Source organism: Malaclemys terrapin, chromosome 1, assembly GCF_027887155.1.
Source record: "Malaclemys terrapin pileata isolate rMalTer1 chromosome 1, rMalTer1.hap1, whole genome shotgun sequence".
Classification (NCBI taxonomy): Eukaryota; Metazoa; Chordata; order Testudines; family Emydidae; genus Malaclemys; species Malaclemys terrapin.
The window spans coordinates 112,973,727-112,996,063 of NC_071505.1; the positions used below are offsets into that span (position 1 = coordinate 112,973,727).

At 42.6% G+C, this 22,337-nt stretch overlaps 1 protein-coding gene across 5 annotated transcripts in view; it reads left to right on the plus strand.

The window, feature by feature from the left end:
• The window catches only part of CALD1 (caldesmon 1), a 115,746-nt gene that overhangs the window by 81,301 nt on the left and 12,108 nt on the right, over positions 1-22,337 (plus strand). For 3 of the 5 annotated variants that reach the window (XM_054035957.1, XM_054035965.1, XM_054035974.1), the window contains 5 exons: positions 1,018-2,296; positions 2,954-3,037; positions 9,237-9,394; positions 12,712-12,973; positions 15,253-15,393. In XM_054035957.1, the coding sequence (XP_053891932.1) occupies positions 1,018-2,296; positions 2,954-3,037; positions 9,237-9,394; positions 12,712-12,973; positions 15,253-15,393 (1,924 nt within the window). The remainder of the gene's footprint in view (positions 1-1,017; positions 2,297-2,953; positions 3,038-9,236; positions 9,395-12,711; positions 12,974-15,252; positions 15,394-22,337) is intronic. The other 2 variants (XM_054035983.1, XM_054035992.1) reach the window with 1 other exon arrangement.

Sequence of the window (22,337 nt, forward strand, 5' to 3'; positions counted from 1 at the left end):
GGCATAGGTGGGCATGCCTAGCTGTCATAGCTGGGCTCGTGGCCACCAGCCAAGGATGGCCATGAGGTGGAGTTAGTGAGCAGGGATCAGAGTAATCGCTAGAGCTGGGATTGGTAAACAAGAGTCAGAGTCAGGCTGGGGTCGGAGACCAGAAGTAGTACCAGGATGGAATCAGGAGGCAGAGTTAAGGTCAGGCTCAGGCTGGGGTCAGAGACTGGAGATCAGGAAGCAAGGTGCTGTCCTAAGTCACAGCTGACCAAAAGTCCATGCTGTTGCCCAGATAATTTCCTGGGCCACCCGCCAGGGTTAAATAGTGTGCTTGGCCAATCAGAGTGCTACAATGTGATGTCACTCTAGACAGTGCTTCTTGGATAGGGTGCTGTATGCTTCCGAGGGGGAATGTGGCAATGTCAGCTGTCCCAGGCTCTGGGGACTTGCGTTCTAATCCCATGGATCGTTATACCATCACTGGAAAGAAACAGCCACCTTCCCATTAGTAGAGATGTTCCCATTGAAATACCTGTGTGTTTTGCTTGAGTAAGGACCTCAGACTTTGGTCCTATATTAAGAACTTTTAATTAATGAGACTTCATGTTAAGGGAAAAAGCTAGCAGCTTTATTGAACACATCAAGTCAAGATGAAGGTCTCCACAGAACAAAACCCAAATATTCCTCAGGGCTGTCTCTAGTTCAGTTGTTGCAAGGCTCCAGGGACAATTCTAATGCCTACTGAAGTCAATGGAAGTCTCCCATTGACTTCAATAGGTGTGGGATCAAGTCCCTACTCAGGAGCATGGAGGAAAAGCTTTCTCAGTCATCATTATTATGAAACACAAATTCGTTATAGGCGGAAATTCCATAATTATCCCTGGCATTGTTTTGATAAATCTTTAAAGTATCTGACCTATCCCATTCTAGAGCCATGTGATAATGTTAATGTATTCTATTTCTGGAAAATAACTAAGCAAATGCTTTGTTATGGTGCTTGATTAATGCAAAGTTGTCACTTCTGTACAGTGTGGCAGAAGAGGAGACCAAACGTTCTACAACAACACTAACAAACACTCAAGGGGAAGGGGAAGATGATGCTGCATTCTTGGAGAGATTGGCAAAAAGGGAGGAAAGACGCCAAAAGCGTCTCCAGGAAACCCTGGACCGTCAAAAGGAGTTTGACCCAACAGTCACAGACGAGGGCTTGTCACTACCAAGCGGGAGAGAGATAAACAATGTGGAAGAAAATGAGACCATGGGGAAAGAGGAAAAGATTGAAACCCGCCGAGGACGTTACGAGATAGATGAAGTTGAAACTGTCACTACATCGTACCAGAGGAACAACTGGAGGCAAGATGAAGAAGAAGAAGAAAAGAAAGAAGAAAAAGATAAGGAGGAGGTGCAGGAGGAAAAGCCAGAGCAGAGAACCATAGAGGAAAATCAGGTAGAAGTAACAATAGAAAAGAAAACAATAGACAAAGAAGAGGGACCGGTGGTATTAGAAGTAAAAACCCTAGATGTCAATGTAGAGGAACACAAAGCAGAGAATGATATGGGTGTCCTACGGGTAGGGGAGCCCAGGGCAGGAGTGGAGGCCATAAATCTAACTTTAGTTTTAGATCATGAGAAGCTTAGGAATGAAGAAGAGGAAAAGGCTGAGGAAGAAAAGAAGAGAACAGAGGAAAGGGAAAGGCTTGAGGCAGAAGAGAGGGAGAGGGTTAAGGCAGAGGAACAAAAAAAAGCTGAAGAAGAAAGAGCGAGAATTGAGGCAGAAGAGAAAAGAGCAGCCCAGGAAAAAGAAAGGATTGAGGCAGAAGAGAGGGAGAGGATTCAGGCAGAGGAGGAGAAGAGAGCAGCTGAAGAAAGGGAGAGGGCAAAGGCAGAGGAGGAGAAGAGAGCAGCTGAAGAAAGGGAGAGGGCAAAGGCAGAAGAGGAGAAGAAGAAAGCAGAAGAAAGGGAGAGGGCTAAGGCAGAGGAGGAGAAGAAGAAAGCAGAAGAAAGGGAGAGGGCTAAGGCAGAGGAGGAGAAGAAGAAAGCAGAAGAAAGGGAGAGGGCAAAGGCAGAGGAGAAGAAGAAAGCAGAAGAAAGGGAGAGGGCAAAGGCAGAGGAGAAGAAGAGAGCAGCTGAAGAAAAAGCTAAGCTAGAAGAGGAGAAATTAAAGGCAAAACAAAAGGTAGAAGAGAAAAAAATGGAAGACAAAAAAGTAGAAGATAAACAGGTAAAAGAGAAGAAAATAGAAGAAAAACAGGTAAAAGAGAAGAAGGTACAAGAGGAAAAACCTCAAACAGTCTCCCTAAGAAAACAGGTACAGTAAACATTTTGCACCAAACTGATGATGCCTGTGATTTGTGAGAAATGTAATGCAAAAAAAAAAAAAAAAATTGGACTGGAATTTACTCACAATTCTGTTCCTGTGTTTAAACTACTAACTCTGTTTCATCAATATTTGATTTCCTTTTTACTAAAGCTTCTTGCTCCTACTTATCAATAATGCAATGCATGGCACACTTACGCTTCCCCACCCTGGCTCTGAGATCCTGCAAAGGAAAACCTTGCATGTCAAGATCTCTGCACAATTTACCGCTGCCTTTTCCTGTTGCTTTAAGCCAGCCCAGTGCAATAATGCCCGAGGGATGGAAAAGCACAATTGGACACAGGAGATATGTGGGCACCTGGGAAACGCTGTGTGAAGAACGCTGACTAGAAATGTATGTTGTTTGAAGCAAGCACAGCTGGGGGCGCTCTCTGCTGGGATATGTGTACGGTGGCACGCGAGGGAGAAGGAAGCGCAAAAGTCCAGAGGGGGTATGGGAGCACAGACCCTTGCGAGGGGAAGAACAAGCACAGCTGCACATGGAGATGTGGGCACAGCAGCACAAGACGGGTATGTGAGCACAGCTTTGGCAAATGGGAATGGACAGGGCTTGTTGTAGAATGACATTTTCATCTTAAAAATAAAAAGGGGGAAGAAAAAGAGGTTAAAGTGGAAGCTAAAAAAGAAAAGTTACCAGACGAGAAACTTCAACCCACCTTCAAAAAACAGCAGGTAATTATGATCTACAAAAATTGATGCTATAAGGAAATGTTCACGAATTTAAACAAATTCAGCATGAGCCCTTAGCGTAAAGGCCTGAATCAGCAAAACACTTAAGCACATGCTTCACGTTAAGCAGGTGGATAGTCTCATTCATGTCAGTAGGGATGGGACTATTCATATGCTCAATGTTAAGCATCTGGTTAAGTATTTTGCTAACTGGGGCCTTAGGACCAAATCCTGTTTGCCTTACTTAACACGAGTACCCCAGTGACTTCAATGGGACTCACTCAAGTAAGTGATGCAAGCAAGATTTGGGCCCTGGAGATGAATTTCTCAGGATTGTACCAACTAATCATCCTTCCCTGGTTTCCTCTACTTTACTACAAACTTTACTCTTGTGACTGAGACCTACTTTCATAATAATCATGGATGCTTCCAGGTCCCTTTGGCCACTTAACTGATCTAACTAATGATTTTTCTTCCCCCAAATAATCCAGTGCCTAATTATATAAGCCTTGCAGACCCAAGATTCTTTTTTTGTTTTAAAGAGAAATTCTACAAAATTTACTGCATTGCATTTCTACTGTAAACACAGGAGCTGGTGCCATGGTGTTTTACTGTATGGTAAGTAAATAAGGTTGGGAACCATTTACTCCTCAGATTTGTAATTGGCAGACAGGGAGAGGTGCTTAGTCTTTGTGCAATGGACCCGTTTTTGGCACAATCCTGCGAAGTGCTGAGTGCCTCAACTTCCATTGACTTTAATAGAAAGTTGAGGGTGCTCAGGGCCTTGCAGGATTATGCCCCTTTGGGCTCAAGCACATCCATGTGGTATAAAGTAAGCCATAGCCCCCCGGATGGGTATTTAGTAAAGGTGGGGTGACCTGCCTGTGTATCTGCTTGGAGAACCTGAAGGCCAGATCTGCTGCTGCTGTAAATTAGTGCTGCTCCATTGAAGTTGCCGATTTGCACCTGCTGAGGTTTTGGCCCAATATCTTGGGTGTAGAAAAGCAGCTAGTGGAACTCAGCCTATTACAGGTGATTATCCCACCCTGAGGATCAGGCCTGATAGCAAATGATGCTACAGACTTTTCTGGAGTGCAGTGCCCAGTTTCAGACACCTCAATTGAAGATGGACATAGATGAGATTGAAAAGATCCAAAGAGGGCAATGAAGAGGGTAGAAAAATGTTTGTAATTCATATGAGGAGAGATTGGTAAAACTAGGATAATTTAGCCTGCAAAGGAGAATAGTTAAGGGACTCTTCATGTTGATTCTTACGACAGTGAAGGTTAAATTAAAAACTGAACAGTCACTCTGATTGCCTCACAAAACCGAGCAAAGAGTTATTCAATGAAATGAGGGCAAGATTGGGAGTGACCAAAAGATGTTACAAACTGATGACAGTTCATTAGAGTGAGTGAACAGAAATGATTGTCTCTGACTAGTTCCTAGAAGTTAGGAGTCCACGTCTTCAAAGCCACTACTGTTGCTACTAGCAATAATAGACTTGGCTACTGGTAGTCACAGCGTCAAGGCTAAAGAATACGTGTAAAGCAAATACAAGGAAAATATTCCTTCGCAACAAGGAGTCAACCTGTGGAATTTACCACCACACAAAAACAGATCATACTGGAGATTCTTTTAAAAAGGAGCTGGATAAATATATGACCAATCATGTCAATTTCACTTGGCCTCGCTAGATTTTCGTCCTGCAGAGTGCTGAGTGCCCTTAATTCCCATTGAAGTTAATGGGAGCTGAAGATGCTCTGCATCTCACAGGACCCCCATGAGTGTAGGCTGCAAGAGCAAACCCTTAAAGATAATGGCCAACTTTCTCAGAAGGGATTAGAGATTTTGCATTCCTCCGTTTTTGGGTGCTCAACTTGAAACATCTTTAAAAGGCCTCATTTTTGGAACGTGCTAAGCACCCACCTCCCAAAAGGTATCTCAAGTTGAACACCAAACCAAAATCATTAGTCCCTTTTGAAAATCTTGGCCATCTCTTTTTGGCTTAGGACAAGAATGGTATTCTCACAACTGCAAAAAAGCCTTTCCGTACACGCCTGCCATGACAGTGATACACAAAATTCAACAAAGCCTGTGTTTTGACAAGTTATGTAGTTATTAATAGAGTTGAGAGACTGCAAGCCTGACTAGATCTCGGGGCATTCTTCTCCTCGCTTTGTTACCTCAGATTTATGCCCATGTACCTGTGTTACACCAGTGCACATCCACTGTAAGTGAGATCAGAATCTGGCCCTCACAGTGTAGGTTTCACTCAGATTAGCAATCAAAAGTCTGACCGCTTCTTTGAACTGTCCCAACTGGTCTGGAAAGTTCATCAGAACAAGTTTTCTCATGACATGAGACTCCTGGTATTTCCTGCTTCTGGTTTGGCTAGACGTGCTGCAAAAGTAGCCTTTTCTCATGGTATATAGGTATCTCTACTTTGATAGAGATGGGCCCCAAAGCTAAACCTTAGGGTATCTCTACACTGCGGCAGGGCGTGCACTTTCCAGCTTGGGTAGACAGATAGACGGTAGCTCTTCTTGAGCTAGTGCACTAAAAATGGCAACGTAGCCAATGGTAGCACAGGCAGCAGCTTGGGTACATACCCAAGGGGTCTGTGCAGGTTTCTACTCAAGTGGCTAGCCTGAGCTGCCACCCGTGCTACCCTTCTAATTTTAGCACACTAGTGTGTCTTTGTCTGCCTGAGCTGGGAATCATGCTCCCAGCTACCGCCTAGAGATAGCCGTAGATGCCCACAGTTTTTTGGGGCCTTCCAAAATTGAACCCAAATCAGGAACCAAAGTTTGCAATCTTTATAATTGGCAGAACCAAAACTTTGAGGTGTTCAAACTCTAGGTGGAAATGTTGCATCTCAAGTTCTAATTTACGTTTCTAGCAGGAACCTGGAATGGAGAGATGTGCGAAAATAAAAATAGCCGAACAATTTACAAACCTCCAAAAAAATTTCAGTCATGTACAATTTGATTTTGGGGTCAGGATCTGTGGAGGGAGATGGGTGATATTTTTTGAAGATACTATCACAGATCTGATCTAATTCCACTAGAGTCAATAGGAGCCTTTCCATTCATTTCAGTGTGAGATGGATTGATCCCTAATTCACTGAAATGTGTAAGCATGCAAAAATGTTTACATCTGTCACTTTTAGGGTGCACTGCTAGGAAAGGGGCTGTTCCTGCTTCTTTTGAAGTCAATGGCTATTTTGCCATTAAAATTAATAAGAGTAAGATTGGGCCCTAAACCCTTGAAGTGTTTCTCTGATAACCTATTTTATCTTCCTTTTTATTTTTTGAGTCAAAAAGCCTAGTTGTGTTTATTATTCGTGTGTGTGTCCTTGCCCCTCCCCTTCCCCCCCACACACACTTGGTAAAAAACCATAATCCTTTAAATCAAATCCTATTAGCCCATGAAAAGTATTCCCTAGCCTGTTAATTCTAAAAGTGTATTTTTTTAATATTAGTTTTCTTAGCAATTTCAATTAAGATATAAAATACACTACCTGCCCCTGCTGGGACTGCAGCTCAGACGGCTGACATACTGGGTTTTTAATGAGACTTAGAAGGGACTTGATGAAAATCTCATAAAAGGAAATTCTGCCCTTTCAAAATCCCAACACAGAAGTCCTGGCGTTTGAAATCCTGAAACAATCAACACCCCAGGTCTCTAAATCACTCAGAAAGGGATTGAGTAGTGCAGGGGATTGCTAATGAGAGCCAGAGCTTTTCACTGTGATTACATCACTGGTTCAAATCTTGCCCAGATTGGGAGTGACCAAAAGACATTACAAGCTGATGACTGTTCATTAGAGTGAGTGAACAAAAATGATTGTCTCTGACTAGTTCCTAGAAGTTAGGAGTTCACATCTTCAAAGCCACTACTGTTGCCACTAGCAATAATAGGCTTGGCTGCTGCTAGTCACAGAATCAAGGGCAAAGAATGCATGATCATGGAAACTGAATTCCCCTCTTACCTATTAAAGTGATTCCACTTAGACGTAACTGAGGGTATGTCTATACTGCACAAAAAGGTGTGTTTTGAACGTGGCTTACCAAACTGGAGTTCAAATAGCAGTGAAGTCCCCATCAACTCAGGTTAGCAGCTCAGGTTTAACCCCAGTCTCCACTATAGGCTTCAATTCGAGCTGCTAAACCAAGTTAACAATGAAGACACGGCAACTCAACTTTTAACTTGGGTTAGCAGCTGAAGTCAAAACCTATAGGGGAGCCTGGGGTTGAAGTTGAGCTGCTATCACAGGCTAAAAGATGAGTTGCTGTGTCTAACCCCCCCCCCCCCCCAAACACACACACACGCTTGCAGTCCATACCACATGATAGCTGTCACTTATGGTACTGGCATTGTATGAACAATACTTAATGCCAGCTAGAGGCAGAACAGGTCTTAAGGGTTCAAACAGGGCTGGCCCACAACAGTTTGGCACCTGAGGCGGGGAGCTCAAATGACGCTCCCCATTCCTCCTCACTTGGGCCAAAACTTTGAAAGGTCTCAATTCTGCCTTCCTCCAGCACAGCACTCCACCATCTCTGTGCATCTAGAGCAGAGAGGATACTTATGCACCAGCAACAGACACAATTTTCTACACTCTGGGTCCTAGTGCGGCCCCCCAGCCCCAGACTGGCACCTGAGGCGGCTGCCTCAGTTCGCCTCATGGTAAGGCCACTCCTGGGTTCAAGCTGCGCAGACATGTCAGGTGCTTTATAAGCCCTCTCCCTCCCCCAAGGCTCCTGCTTTTGAAAAGTGGGAGGGGATGCCTTGGAGGTGGGGCTATTGAAAGGCGCATTGAGCAGACGAAGGATAGAAATAGTGTAGAGGTTTGGGCTTTTTCACTAGACGCAGCTTGGAGTACGTTTTAAAAAAAAAAGTGTCCTAGAATAGGACTGTGTACGATTTATTTTTCTTTTCAGTGATCAGATGGAAGGGCAGTAGGATGCAGAGGAATATAGGTACAGTTTGCTAAAGGTTTACAGACAATTCTCCAAATAAATGATATTTAGGCTGCCCACCAGAGCGTTTCCCAAATATGGCAAAGCTAAAAGTGAAAAAGGAGATCTTCCTTGGGTTAACATTGGTATTTTCCTCCACAGCTATTCAAAGCTTGTTTTGGCTGCTGGTCTAGCTAATTTCTTTAGTGGGAATAATTCTGTCCACAGAACAGAAGAACTGAAATCAATTGCCATATCCTGCACTTTCCATTAGCATCCAACCATGACTCAGCATGCTGGGGTCAGGCCATCAGTGGCGATAATAAATAATTTTCAGCCCAGAATTTTCTGGGTGGGGATTAGAGAGCGAAACTAGTGCATAATGATTCTGGATCTTAGTCAGACTTATGTCGGACAAAGGCTTGTAGAGGAAGGGGGAATCTTGCCTTAATGTTTTCAGAGAAAACATCTGCTTCTTCATAGGAGTAAGAGCTTCACATCCGATAGTATCCTCCTCCACTAGTCACTGTTTAGACTGGGGTACAGGTGATAACCCCAGTTACATATTTATCAAAGAAAATATTGCTAAGAAACATAATTTGTAACTACTTGACTATTGCAAACTATACTTGTAATAGCTAGGTAGTATGCACCTGCTGTGACACTGAAAGTCCTAGGTACATCCGTATAGCACATAACTCCTGTGCTGTTGAATGTATTGGCTACATCCACATAGCATGCACTTGCTTTGTGCAAATCAGTTTAGGATTGTATTATTTCTATTGCGGTAGCGCCTAGGGCCCCAACCAGGGATTAGGGCCCCATTGAACTAGACACTATGCAAACAAAGACAATCCCTGCCCCACAGAGCTCAGTCTACGATTTAGACAATACACAACAGGTGAATCAACAGACACATGATCAGGAAGGGGATGATGGGCAAGGTAGTGGTAGAGACTGCATAAGAAGGTAAGGATGCTTGAGATTTCCAAGGCCACAGCAGATTTGCACACAATATAGATGAATTAAGCTGCCCGCATATTTAACATAGATCAGAAATCGAGGATGGTTGCAGGCCACATTTTAGAACTTGACAGGCTATTCCTGCCATAGAACATTTGAAGACAGTTACTCATTGATGGTGGGAAACTTGTTTTCCTTTTCAGTCATTTACAATGTCTAATTATGATTTTTTTGTTTTGTTTTTGGTTGTATGCTTTCTAATATCTCCTGAGCAGATCAAAGACGACAAGGCTAATAAGGACAAAGCACCTAAGGAGGAGGTGAAGCCTATCTGGGATCGTAAGAAGGGATTTCCTGAACCAAAGCCACAGAACGGAGAGCGTTTCCAGGAACTTACTACTCACAAACTTAAACATACCGAGAATATTTTTAGGTAAGATACACATTAACACTAGATTTGTTTATATCAGAGTAGAGCTGTGGGGCTTGTTGCCTTTTATGGGTCTCTGTTACTGTACTTTTAGCTGTGTAATACAAGACTTAAATTTCCAACATCATTGAAGGTTGTAATATTCAGTGGCTCCTTAGAAATAAATTCAGGATCTTGAGCTATTTTGTAGTGGAATTCTACCCACCTCACTGTAGTGGGGAAATGAGAAACTCATTGCAGAGTAGTAAACAATAAGCAAACAACTCACCCCCTCTGTGGGGATCAGTAATTTGTTTTTACCATACTCCTATCATCTACTAAACATTTCTTAATGAACTTCATCTTTTCATAGTCTACATTATGAGCCAAGTGCTGTGCTTTTATACCCTAGTGGCACAGGTGCCTGACTCTGAGTGAGATAACTCATTGCCAATTACACACCTGCTTTTAATTACACCCTATATAACCAGCTAGAAGCAGCCTTGTCTCCCTAGGATAACTCTTTTAAGAGTTGATCTTTTGGTTGTTTGCTCTAGTAAGCCTTGAAGTTAATGATTTCTGCACAAGAGTGTGATTATTTGGCAGAGTGAAAACTACATCCAGCCAAAGCGTTCTGCCTTTTTAAGAAAAATCTTGTGGTTTAGCTAGACAAGAACATAAAACTGTCTCTGAGGCTTCTGCTACAGTTGGAAATCTAAAGGTAACTGGTTGATGGGGAGAGAGTTGGAAAGGCTCCACTCTGCTAGAAAGTGGGGAAGCAAGGGGGAAGAAAAGCAAAGAAGTGGAATGGACAAATAAGTTAGTAGTCATCATTTAGTTCATTTTTGTGCATCCTAGCATTTCCCTAAGGGTTCCTATGGGGAAACAAACTTTTTCAAAGGTGAAATATTCAAAAACCCTGTAACTAGGTTGTCATATAACATAGTGATGGAATAGCAGGATATGAGTCCTGTTAGTAATTATTCTGTATACTTGGGTCAAATCACCACTAACATGAGTTGTGTTTCTAAAATATGTATATAACTTTTTTCACGTGTTTTATTTCTTATTAGAGCAAGGACTTATTTGAAAAACTGCAAAGGGGGTTTTTGCACTTTTTTTCTTCTCCCCACCCCTGGGGGAGAAAAAGTTTGGTGTTTAGTCATAGGACTTTAGTTTGGGATTACCTGTACTCTCATTGTCTATAAACAAGATGGTGGCAAGAGACTGAGAGACTCATAAGATAAGTCTAAATGGCAATGATGGGAAATAAAACTCCTTAAGACTGACTGAGACATCTGAGGCCAAAGAGAAATAGTGTCTGTCCCATCTTTGTCGCTGTTGCTGACAGAATAGTTAGAAAACTTTATCTTTGTGGTTTCCCTTTTGCACCTGCCCTTCCTCCCCACTCTCATATGGAGTGCAAAAATCCTAAGCATGATGTAATGCATTTTTCACATTGTTCTGTCATTTCTGTCTCTCTCAACATCCTATTTCTCCTTCTGTGTGAAGACTGGCAGTTGGCTTCTTTTTCTTAGCACCAAACAGGCACTTCTGAAAGCTCTTCCTTGGTCTAGAATCTCAATACTGATTTCTTGATGTTGGCAGCAGGGGCCTGAGATTCCCAGAATGTGCTGAAAGCAAAAAGGCTCAGGAAAAAAAATATGAAGAGGATGACTGCCAATTACTGTTCCTACTAGAGAATATGCAGAAACAGCAGAGGAAATCCTCCGTAGTGTATATTAATAAAAGAAGATAGAAATAGCCTGTGGATGTACATGATTAGGAGATAAACAGTTCTTTTTCAGTAAGAAAGACAAATGTCATTGTTTGGACGAAATATTCACCCACACCTTCCAAACAGTGAAGAAAAAAATTGCTTAAGGCTAAATTCTACTCTCCACTATATCAGTACAAACCTGGAATAAGTCTATTGACTTCAGTGACGTTGCTCTGTATTTGCCCAGAGGTAATTGGAGACAGAAACTGATCCATATTGCTGAGGGAAAGCTTAACTTTTGCACTGTTGGCTCTTGTGGCATTTAATTGTGCAACACTGTGGCTTCATTGCTGTAGTGTTTAGGATCTCCTTTTTCTTGGGTATAGAACAGGGAAGAAAATAAAAACAATATAAATGCCTACTTGCCCTTTCTCTTGGAAGTATCATGCTGATACCTCAAGTGTTGACCCCCTTGTCTGGTGTATTAATAAATACATTTCAAGGAGCAAGCACTTAAACCCTGATGTGGTAATTACATATATCGGTGGTGCTATTTGACACTCTGACAAAAATATGAAGAAGTGAGGTTCTTACCCACGAAAGCTTATGCTCCCAATACTTCTGTTAGTCTTAAAGGTGCCACAGGACCCTCTGTTGCTTTTGACAAAAATATGTACTTCTCGTGGGCAGTATGGATGAACTATCTTTTTTAATGTCTTGGATTATAAGAGCTGGTTGGAAAATATCTGGTTTGGTTTTGGGTTTTCTTCCCCCTGTGGAAAAAGTCAATGAAAAATCTAGTTTTAGGTTTATGAAAAATCAAAAACTCACACAGAAAACTTCAACCAAGTTTTTGACCAGACCTGATATAGATAGATATATGCAAGTTAGCAAGAGTCCAAGATAACAATTGGTATTATATTATTGAAGCATCTGGTGTTGAAAATACTGATGGAATGATAAGAATATTCCTTCTCCCCCAGTAAACTGAAGACTAATGCCCTAGCAACATGCTTTAGCTCTCTTTAAAGAGATTTATCAAACACTTTATATAATCCCTTAGAGAAGACATTTGTCTGAGAAATCAAAGGATTATTTGTCTTTTATTACACAGAATATAGTGTTTGTTTTGGATATGTATGTGTTTCACTTTTCTCAGCCTTAAATATGTATTTATTGCTTTTCAATTGATCCCTGAATTGTTTTATGCATAGATTAGTCAAGTATTATGCTTTTAGAAGCTGGAACATATCTCTGTAGGTAATATCCTTACATATTTGTACCATATAATTGAGAATAAGTGTGTATATACTATGGAGCTGGGATTAAAATAAAATGGATCTTAGGTTCTGAGGCAATATGATACAAAAACTACCCTTCTAAGCATGTGGGACCCTTTGGTCCCCCACTGTCAGGGGAAGGCAGAGATGTGCCTCTGGGCTCCCCAGCCTACTTCAGCCCCTGATGAAACCTGCTGAGGGTAGTACATGCTCTGTGAGGAACAAAAGATGTTTGTGTGTGTCAGGTTCCTATGTTGCTGCCTAGTTGAGTGGTAACAGGTGATCCAAACTGGCAAAGGAAAACCTGTGGCATATTAACCTGCTTCTCAATTCTTTCTCAGCCGCTCCGGCATGAAAGCAACTACAAATGCTGAGGATGGTAAGCCGGTGTCCCAGGCTGAAGCCGGCAAACGACTAGAGGAGCTGCGCCGTCGCCGAGGTGAAAATGAGAGCGAGGAGTTTGAGAAGTTGAAGGAGAAGCAACAGGAGGCAGCTGTGGAGCTGGAGGAACTGAAGAAAAAGCGTGAGGAGCGTCGGAAGATCCTTGAGGAAGAGGAACAGAGGAGGAAGCAGGAGGAGGCTGAGAGAAAAGCCAAAGAGGAGGTAATAGTGTAGTAATAAAACCGTGAGATCCAGAGTTAGACTCTGTTCTGCTTCACTTGCTCGTATTGGTCTTTCATTACATGATCACACAACGCTGTGCAGCAAGGCATACTCTTGGGCAAATAATCAAGGGGACTGCACAAGGAGAGAGGCTTTGCTTGACCTGTTTATGGGTGGCATTTTAGGCCCTGGGATAGTAGCTCGGCTCAGGCCCAGATTCTCAAAGGTATTTAGTCTCCTATCTTACATTGAAAACCATGGGAGTTAGGAGCCGAAATACCTTTGAGGATCTGGGTTTCAATATCTAAGGCAATGTTGTGTGAAAGGCTTTGTTTTGGTTTTACTTTTCCCAATGTCAGCCAACTTGGAAGGCCCAAAACTAGACTATTTTATTCCTGGATCTGTTACTGTTAACAGACTGTTACCTTGGGCATGTGGCTTTGCTCTTGCTTCCTCTCTCTCCCTTTGCCTGTCTCATCTATTTAGACTGTAACCTCATCAGGACAGGGGTTGGCTCTTGCTATGTGACTGTACCTAGCACAGTGTGGCCCCAGTTTACGTTGGGAACTCTAGGTGCTACAATACAAATACTTAACAGCTCTTTCAGTTTTCTCAATCATATTCCTCCTTTTGGGGGCCCTACCACCATTCCACTATGTTTTTCTTTTCTACTACCCACTAAGGTTGACAGAGGCTACAAAATTGGGTGTTTCATAACCCATTTGTACAATGCTGTGCAATGGCACATGCTAATGGACAGTAAAGCTGCACTGTTTCTGTCACCTTCAATCTCAGCTGCAAGTACACAATATTTGGTATTGCATGATCATATACACAGATGTGCTAGTAAGATCCTGATCTAATCCTGGCGCAAAAGGACATAGCACCAACGGGTGACATTCTAGTCCCATGCAAGCCAGTGGCAAAACTCTCATCTCACAGGTGGGACCAGAATTTCATCTGTGGTTGTCTTGAGAATCTTAACTCTGATTTTCTTATTTCCTGTGCATACAAAATATCAGGTGCAATGTTGCAGCAACATAGGCTTTTGTTTATTGTGGGTGTCTTTTTTTTTTTTTTTTTTTTTTTTTGCACATATCTTAAATTACAGAAATCTTGTTTCTATCTGGGGAGAGAGAGATGAGACTAACACAGATGTTTACTGCAAATGGGATTAAATGCTGGTTTTATGATGGACTGAATCTCATTAGAAATCTTTGCCTCATTTAAAATGTAATACCAAAAAATATCTGTTTGCCTATGTTTCTTCTGCCAAGTGAATCTCTTTAAACTGGACGTTCAGATCTCCGGCACAGAAATTAGGGATCTAAATTATACAAAAAATGAACTTGGATATTGGGGACTAATAATAATAGTACTTAGCACTTACAGGGAGGGGCCCAATCCTGGAACATGCTGAGCCCCCTGCTTTCCCATAGAAGAACTCTGTGGGAGCGAAGGTCACGCAACATCTTGCAGTATCAGAACAGGCCGTGGTTAATAGGGTTAAGAGTGACTGCCCTCTAGTTCAACTGATGTCTTACAAAATAAAAACCCACATTATCTCTGCAGAGTAATATCCCTTCTTAGGCTGTATATGGTGCTTTACATCTTCAGCACATTGGGCATATATTAATCTCCACCATCTACATGAGGTAGCTAAGTATTCATCTCTGTGCCACAGTTCCCCATTTATAACGAGGAGGAGAAGTGACTTGCATGATGCTAAAGAAGGATTCAGTCTTGGAGGTGGGATGGGACCTTAGGAGTTCTTGGGTCTGTTCTCTGGCAACTAGGAAGTTCCTCTCTGTTTTCAAGGGAATAAATTCCATTCTACCATGAATATCCTGACTTAGAGATGTGTTAAGTGTGTCCTTCAATAACATTTTTTTAAATCAAGTGTAACAGTCTTAAAAGTTAACATTCAACATCTAAAGTCCCAGTCCTTTAATGGAAAAACAGCATTTTTCATAATGTACTGCTGTCTCTCAATACACACTGGGCCATGACTGTACACTTTAAGGAGGAAATGTATTTGGGGGCAGGAGGGAATTAAGATCGTATAGATTAACACACACACTTGATACTATGGTTGCCTAGTGCACCACAAATACATTATAAATAGCTAGAACTAAAATAGGTCACTGAAATTTCTGGCTGGTGTAAGGATTTGTGTTCTCCATGAATCCTGTAAATTTCTCAAGGAGTTTAAGGGATCTGAGGTTGATGTGGTCTCTTGAAGGAAACAAATGACTAGCTATGTGCTCATACTGTCTTAGGAGGAGAAGAGGAGGCTGAAAGAAGACATTGAGAGGAGAAGGGCTGAAGCTGCTGAAAAACGTCAGAAGTTGCCAGAAGATGGTTTGTCAGATGACAAGAAGCCGTTTAAGTGTTTCACTCCCAAGGGTTCATCTCTCAAGGTAACTTCTGCACTAAGTCTATAAATGAAAATAGAACAGGGACTCAAGCTAAAATCCCGAATACAAACACTCCGAAACTTTGGGAACACTTTAAATCTGAACAAGGATCCCAATCTGAATTTTGCAAATGGACCTTAGCCAAAACCGTGGATCCAAAGACCTTCAAACCTTGTAATGTTTGAAATCCAGGTCAAAACTTTGCAGTATGAGCCCCTCTCTAGAAAGCTAGTGAATCTGTAAGTATATTGCCTAGAATGCAGGGTAGCCATTGTTCTTGATAGTCAGGATGTCTAAAGAGAGGCCTTTCTGATGTTCTCAGGAGGACATCACTTTGGAAAATGTTAGTTTGACACTGAGAACACTAACTTCAGTGATGTGTGGTTAGAGAAACTGGAGAGGAATCAGAAATGGACTCTTCCTTTCTACCTCCTCAGTTCTCTTCCTCCATAACATTTATGAAGAACATATGGCCACAGAGGACTTATCTTGTCTACATGCTTATACTGTGTATTAAATCTATTTACCAGTGGGTGAAACTCTCCCTGGAACAGAGGGCTATCATAAATCCAATCCACCACATAAGCCCCAACTACAAATTGCTGGGCTCAATAATGTAGGTTTTGGAGCAGGGAAGAACAACTACTTCTGCAGCAGGAATTACAGGATGGCTCTCTCTGTGGCTTGTGTTATGCAGGAGGTCAAACTAGATGACCATAGTGTTCCTTCAGGCCTTAAAATATATGGGGGAATCCTGACCGCCCACTGAAATCAATGGGAATGTTGCCCTTAACTTCAGTGGAGTCAGGTATTCATCCTATGAACTTGTACTGCCCTTTGCATAAGGAAGGGGTGAACTCAAAGGTTTATGACCTGCCTCAGCTCCTCGTCAGCATTTCCATTGAGAGCAATAGTGTCAGCGGGCCCCTGCAGCTCTCAGCTGTGGTGGGTGCTTCCCCTCCAGCAGGGCTTGGGCTCTAATGCCCCCTCTTGGGCTTCTGTCAGCTCCCTTCCCCCCCGCCCATTATTTTTAGTAAAAGTCAGACAGGTCAGGCTTCCATGAATTTTTGTTTATTGCCTGCAACCTGTCGGTGACCTTTACTAAAAATAACTGACACAATTTTAAACTGTTTAGTAACTTATAACTAAGGTTATCAGTAGTTATGGCACTAGGAGCTTCTTTCTAAGCATCCAGCTGCTAGAAATCAAGATCATTGTGCATGTTCCTCCTGACTGAACTTTTTCTTTTTCCTGTGCGCACTAAGATGTCTGGTGGACTTCTATGAAATGCATTTTAGGTTTCTAGCTGACAAATGACATGATAGATTTTTTTTTTTTTTCTCTCGGTTTGAGAGAGTTGAAAGTGTTTAGTGGAGAAATTTTTAATAGTTAGATGCAGCTTCTAGTCTTCACAAAGCTTTTCTGGTAAAGCTACATGGGAGGAAAAAAATCTTTGGTAGACAGCTTAAACTTTCCAAACTTTGTTAAATTTCAAAGACTATATTTAGGGGGAGATAATAGCTGTGGTCTTGGTGGTGGGAGAGGATTGATTGCTCACAAGAGCAACTGTGCTAACTTTGCAGGAATTGTTCGTATTTAAAGTATATATCCGTGACACTCCCTGAACATACCAATCCTGGCTTCCATTGGCAGCCATATATCTGCTGAATACAGCTGAAATTAGCCTCCTAAACTGTTGGCCTACATCACCTTATTGGCTTCCTGGGCTCCACAATTGAGGTTTGGGTAGGTTTATGTGCATGTTCTGTAGGGTTCACTAGATCACTTTTTGACCAGGATTTTCTTTCACCCTTGTTGCTCTTGTTTTTATTCTGAGCTAAATAATTTCATTTTTTCCACAAAGGAGTGATTTGATTGAGGAGGGGGAGAAGACTTGTTGAACCGGGACCCGATGCACATCAATATGTAAGAAAGAGGCAGGGAAATAGTGTGAAAGGGGTGTGGCATGGTGCCATTTTATGGATGCTGCATTTATCTATCAGGCAAAGGGCTGACTAGAGAGACATAAAGACCAACAGCGTTTAGAGAATCTGAGTAAGACATGCAGTCCAATATCATTTGTTACTTTTTTGTATAGATTCATATCTATAAAGACTACTCTGATCTAGCGCATACCATGGACGGTCACCCAGTAATACCTGTTTATGATAAACAGTTAAACCAAAGTATATCAGTGAAACGTGGGGTCCCCTGCCTCAAGAACACAACAGGGGCATCAAGGTTGCCATTACTGGCAAATGAAGGGAGCTAGGGGACACCTGAGGAACAGGAACCTGATGTGTAGGTAGGAGCAGAGTTGTGCATGGCCTTTTAGGCAGGAAAACCTAGTTTGAAGTTAATATGGAGGGTGAGGGGAGTCAAGAAAGGGAATTAAAGAGCAGTGTGTTCAGGAGTTCTTAGCAGCTGTGTTTTTAGGAAAATGACCATGACCCTGGGGAAACTGAGATGGGTGTAGAATGGAGTCCCTCAGATGAGAACACATGGGTTGGGTTCTTGTCTGTAAGACAGTGAGGTGGAAAAATGCAAAGAATGCAGGTAGATTCCTCCTGGGCTCAGAGACAGTGGAGAGGCTGCTTGCTCTTCCTTCTGTTAGGGGTTGCTGTGACTACTTCAGGCCCTGGTGGGCCATCTTCCTCTTCCCCTTGGGGCTTCCTGTGAGGGCACAGGGGTGCACAAAACAAGCTCTGCTGCTCCTGTACAGAACCTTCTGTACTGGGGTCCTTCCCAGTTTAGCTGGCACAAATGGGCTGCAGCATAGGGGTGAACTGTCCTGCATGATGCTTCTTTGTTGTTTTTTTCTTCCCTTCAAGCCCATTCCTGAGGGGTATTGGGAAGAGCTGTAGAACTGTCCTGCCCCTTCCTAAAGCAAATGAAGGAGGACAGAAGACTTGGAAAACAAAGTCTCCTCCGGGCAGTGAACCCCACCCCCGCAGTCTGAATCTTCAGTTGGGCAGGAAAACAAAACCAGTTTGGAGCTGAAATGGGAGGAACTCCAGCTCGCAGCCTGGGTGTGGGTGGGAGCAATGACAGAACTGTGGAGTCTTGGAAGTTCTCCAGCTTCTAGCTGAAGATCTCATGTGGGGGATAAGAGGGTTGTGTGGCAGCCAGCTTTCTCTGAAAAGCCACTTTGACTGCAGAGCCAGGATGTGTGACCTTGCAGGACCTGAGACTTTTTTTTTAAAGACATATCTTTGCCTACCACACTATTGCTTATTTAGGCAATATCTAAGCAACAGAGCACTGACTAGGAGGAGTTAGATCCCACACAGCTCCTGACTTTGAGATGGCCTGCCCATAGATTTATTGGTATTGTAAGATTCAAGTTTAAAGAAAAAATACTTTTAAAGAACCTCTCCTCTAAGTTTAGTCCTCCGCCCCCATTATTTCCCTCTTGAATATGAGAGGGAGAGCCTGTGGCTTAAACTCATCACTCAAGTAAGTCACCTGAGTTACCCCAAGGGTGCACAGGTGACTTCAGTAGAAAGCAAGGTGGGTGCCTACTGGGGCCATGGTGTATGCTAGTGCTCAGAGTCGAAGGGCAGACTCTTTTTTCTCCAGGGAGCCAGAACCAAAAGTGGAACTGAGTGGCTAGATTCCTGCAGCTGGGTACTCTACATTAGCTAATGCTATATGGGACACAATTTTTCTGACCCTCCGCCCCCTGAACTGTTACACTTTTTAAAATAACATTTCTATTGTCATATCACCTGAGGTGGCTTGATAACATTTATTACACAGTTTAAGAGTCTACTAAATGGTTATTAAGATAATTAAATGCACATAAAACAGACAACCCATTCTTGGGACTATTTAGTTGGCGATCTGTTCCTAAATGTTATGTAAATGCATGGGGTCAAATCCAGTATTAACCTATACCTCATACCATCCTATTCATGTCCTGGGGCTGAATGGATGGCAGTGACGGCAGAATTTGTTTCATAGGCCTTAGGTTGCATCTCTAGCCTCATTTAATACATTTAGCAACTTCTTTGCACAACTGATAGAAAAACCCCATAGCCTCCAAGCCTGCTCATACAGGACAGCTTCAAGGTCACATCCTGGAAAAATCCTCATCCAACTCAGTTGAATCATGTATTGCCCTTCATCTGCCTGCACAGCTTCCATTAACTAAGGTCCTGATCCTGCAAAACGCTGCTTTAATTATGTGAGTATCCCATGATGAGTCACATCAGTCAAATTAAGTGGGTGCAAAAGTATCAGATCGGGGTCCCCAGTTGCTATATTGTTGGTCCGTTACTAAGGCTGTAGGCCTCTAATACTGACACATGAAGATTATTCTTAAATTTGACTTGCAGGGACTGGCTTCCTTGAGACACGAGGCTGGGTTCTTCCCCATCTGGTAGTTTAGCTGGAGATTAGTGTCTTTGATTTCTTGAAGCCCCTAGTTGCTTTTGTGATATGTTCTGGGTGGTGTTCCTCTTAAGAAAACCAGGGTCAAAGCCATTTAGAAATCACATACAGGCTTTTGTTTAGTGTTTGATCTCAGATACAGGAAACGTTAGGAGAGTTTCTGCCATTCAGTTAACAATCTTGCTTTTTCCTATTTATTTTACAGATCTATTTTGTAATTTTGTTTAGTGTACGTGCCTAATATTCCTCCTCGTATGCATGTAGCTTGCTTAGTGTGCAGTGGGTTGAGTGGCCTAGTCCTCTGCATGTTGCCATGTTGAGTTTGATCTAAGTACATTGAAAGGTGGTTTTTTTTTTTTTTTTTCCTGCATGCAGCAATAATAAAAACTGGGCTCTTGCTGAGCAGTGCTCCAAGACAGATCCTCATGCAGGAGTGAGGAAACCTCATTAACGACCATTTTATTCTTCAGGCTGGAAAGGCCTAGTCTGTCCTGGGGGATCTCTGCTCCTGTCTCCCTGGCCCTCTGCAGGAGCCTTGCTTGCCTCCCTCTCTTGAGCTGCACTCCCCGGTATCCTATCAAGTGCAGACAGAGCCCCCATGTGTACTGAGTGTACAGTCACTTCCCACCTCTTTGCTACTCCCCTGTTGTTCCACCCCTTTCCCCTCTTTGCCAAATTCTTCACTCAGGCTGGTCAAGATGGGGCACAGTTACAGCTGGGAAGCAGGACACACCAAGATTGGAGAACTAGGTAACTGCTTGAAGAGGTGTCTGGGGCTGTGGTATATAGAATCCACCTTCTCCCCTTAATGAGCACAGGGAAACTCTAGAAAACAGCCAATCTAGCTGGGAAAACGCCATTAAAATTGGTCCCTTTCCTGAGGGGTATCTCAGCTAGGGATCCAATGTCATCAGGTTTCTAAGCTAGAAGAGTCTATAAACCACACATTAGCTAGCTACTTTGGACCCTGCTCCTGCAAGCTGTTCTGCTTGTGGTTGCCTGCATACAGGGGACCCACTGATGTTGCTGAGGGAGGGGGCTGTTGTGCAGAGCTTATGAGAAAATAGAGGCCTCAGTCTGCATAGTGTGTGGGTGTGGGTATATATAACCATGTCCTTTAGAAGTGCTATTCAGAGACACTTATCTAGAGCTGAATGCAATGAGAAAATACAGACCTCTTTCAGTAACAGAATAGAACCATGTTCAAGATCTGTTCAGACCATATTTCCTTTATAGGAACTAAAAAGTAAGCCCACATGACCTTAGTATTTATAAACATTTATCCTTTCGGCAGTTTCCCATAACCAGAAATGACTCTAAAATGGGATTCATTGCTGATGGGCAACACTTTAACCTTTTTTCTGTGTGTTGTATAATGGTTGGAAAGAGCTGATATGTTTAAGTTAATATCACAGATCTATCTATTCCATTTTAATCACATTCTTTCCATGGCCATGTCAATTGCCTTAGTCAATACTCCTTTCCAAAGACAGCAGAGGAAAAATCCGAGGAACATGGACAGGCTTCTCCTGTCTGGTGTGTTGCTGCCACTGTGTGGCTGGATAACGAATCATCCATACAGTATGTCTAATGGCAGAATAAAGCAGATATCTCTCTTCAGGAATTTATTTGCATCTGAGACATGGGCAAGCAATACTTGTCCATCTTTTGAGATCAATTACTGGGAATTGTGGAATTTCCAATTGTTTGAACTTAAGGCATGCTATGGGGTTAGATATTTTTATACTGCTATGAGGAGGGAGGATGCAGGGGAGAACCTAGAACCATTTAAGCGAACGGTCTTAAGTTTGTTGTCATTTCTTTTACTTTGAAGATGCAAGCGCTGCAGTAGTTGCCACTAATGACTTGGAAACAGTACATAGTGATATTGTGGGTTTACCAGTAACCCAAATTCTGGGATAACTGACAATCAGCTATATCTTCTGTTTATGCAGTTGCTCCTGTATGGAGCTGCAGAGCTGACTACAGGGTAGGGCACGGTCCAGTTGAGTACTGACGGAGAAGTAAAAGGAGGTGAAATTGTTGGAGCTGACTCCATTAACTACATCATCTCTGCCAGACCTCCTGCAGCACAGACTTCAGAGCAGACCTTGTCTCATGTGACTTCATTAAGCTTTTTGTAGGGGTGCAATCCCGCTGTCCTGAAATTATCCAGAGTTTAGGATGTCTCCCCCAAGACCTCCATGGCTCACCTGTATCAGAGAGAATGTTTGTACTTCATGGTCCAAGAGAGACAGACAAGGCTTTCGTCTCGGGGCCGAAAGACCAAACACATCAAGACCCTTGATCATAGCCTTTAACTTACACTTAGTGCTGAGGAGCTGAGAAGCAATACTACACTATTTCCCTGTACAGAGAATAGAAAAGAACTGTAGGATGAAAGACAACATTGCAGTTGGTAAATGTTGACTCAGCGGTGACTGTACTGTCAGAAGCAAAGTATGCTTTGATCGATAATTTGAGTCCAAAAATCAATGTCCTTGTCCTCATTAAAATGTATGGGATAGTTACACTGCTCAGCTCCAAATCTGGCC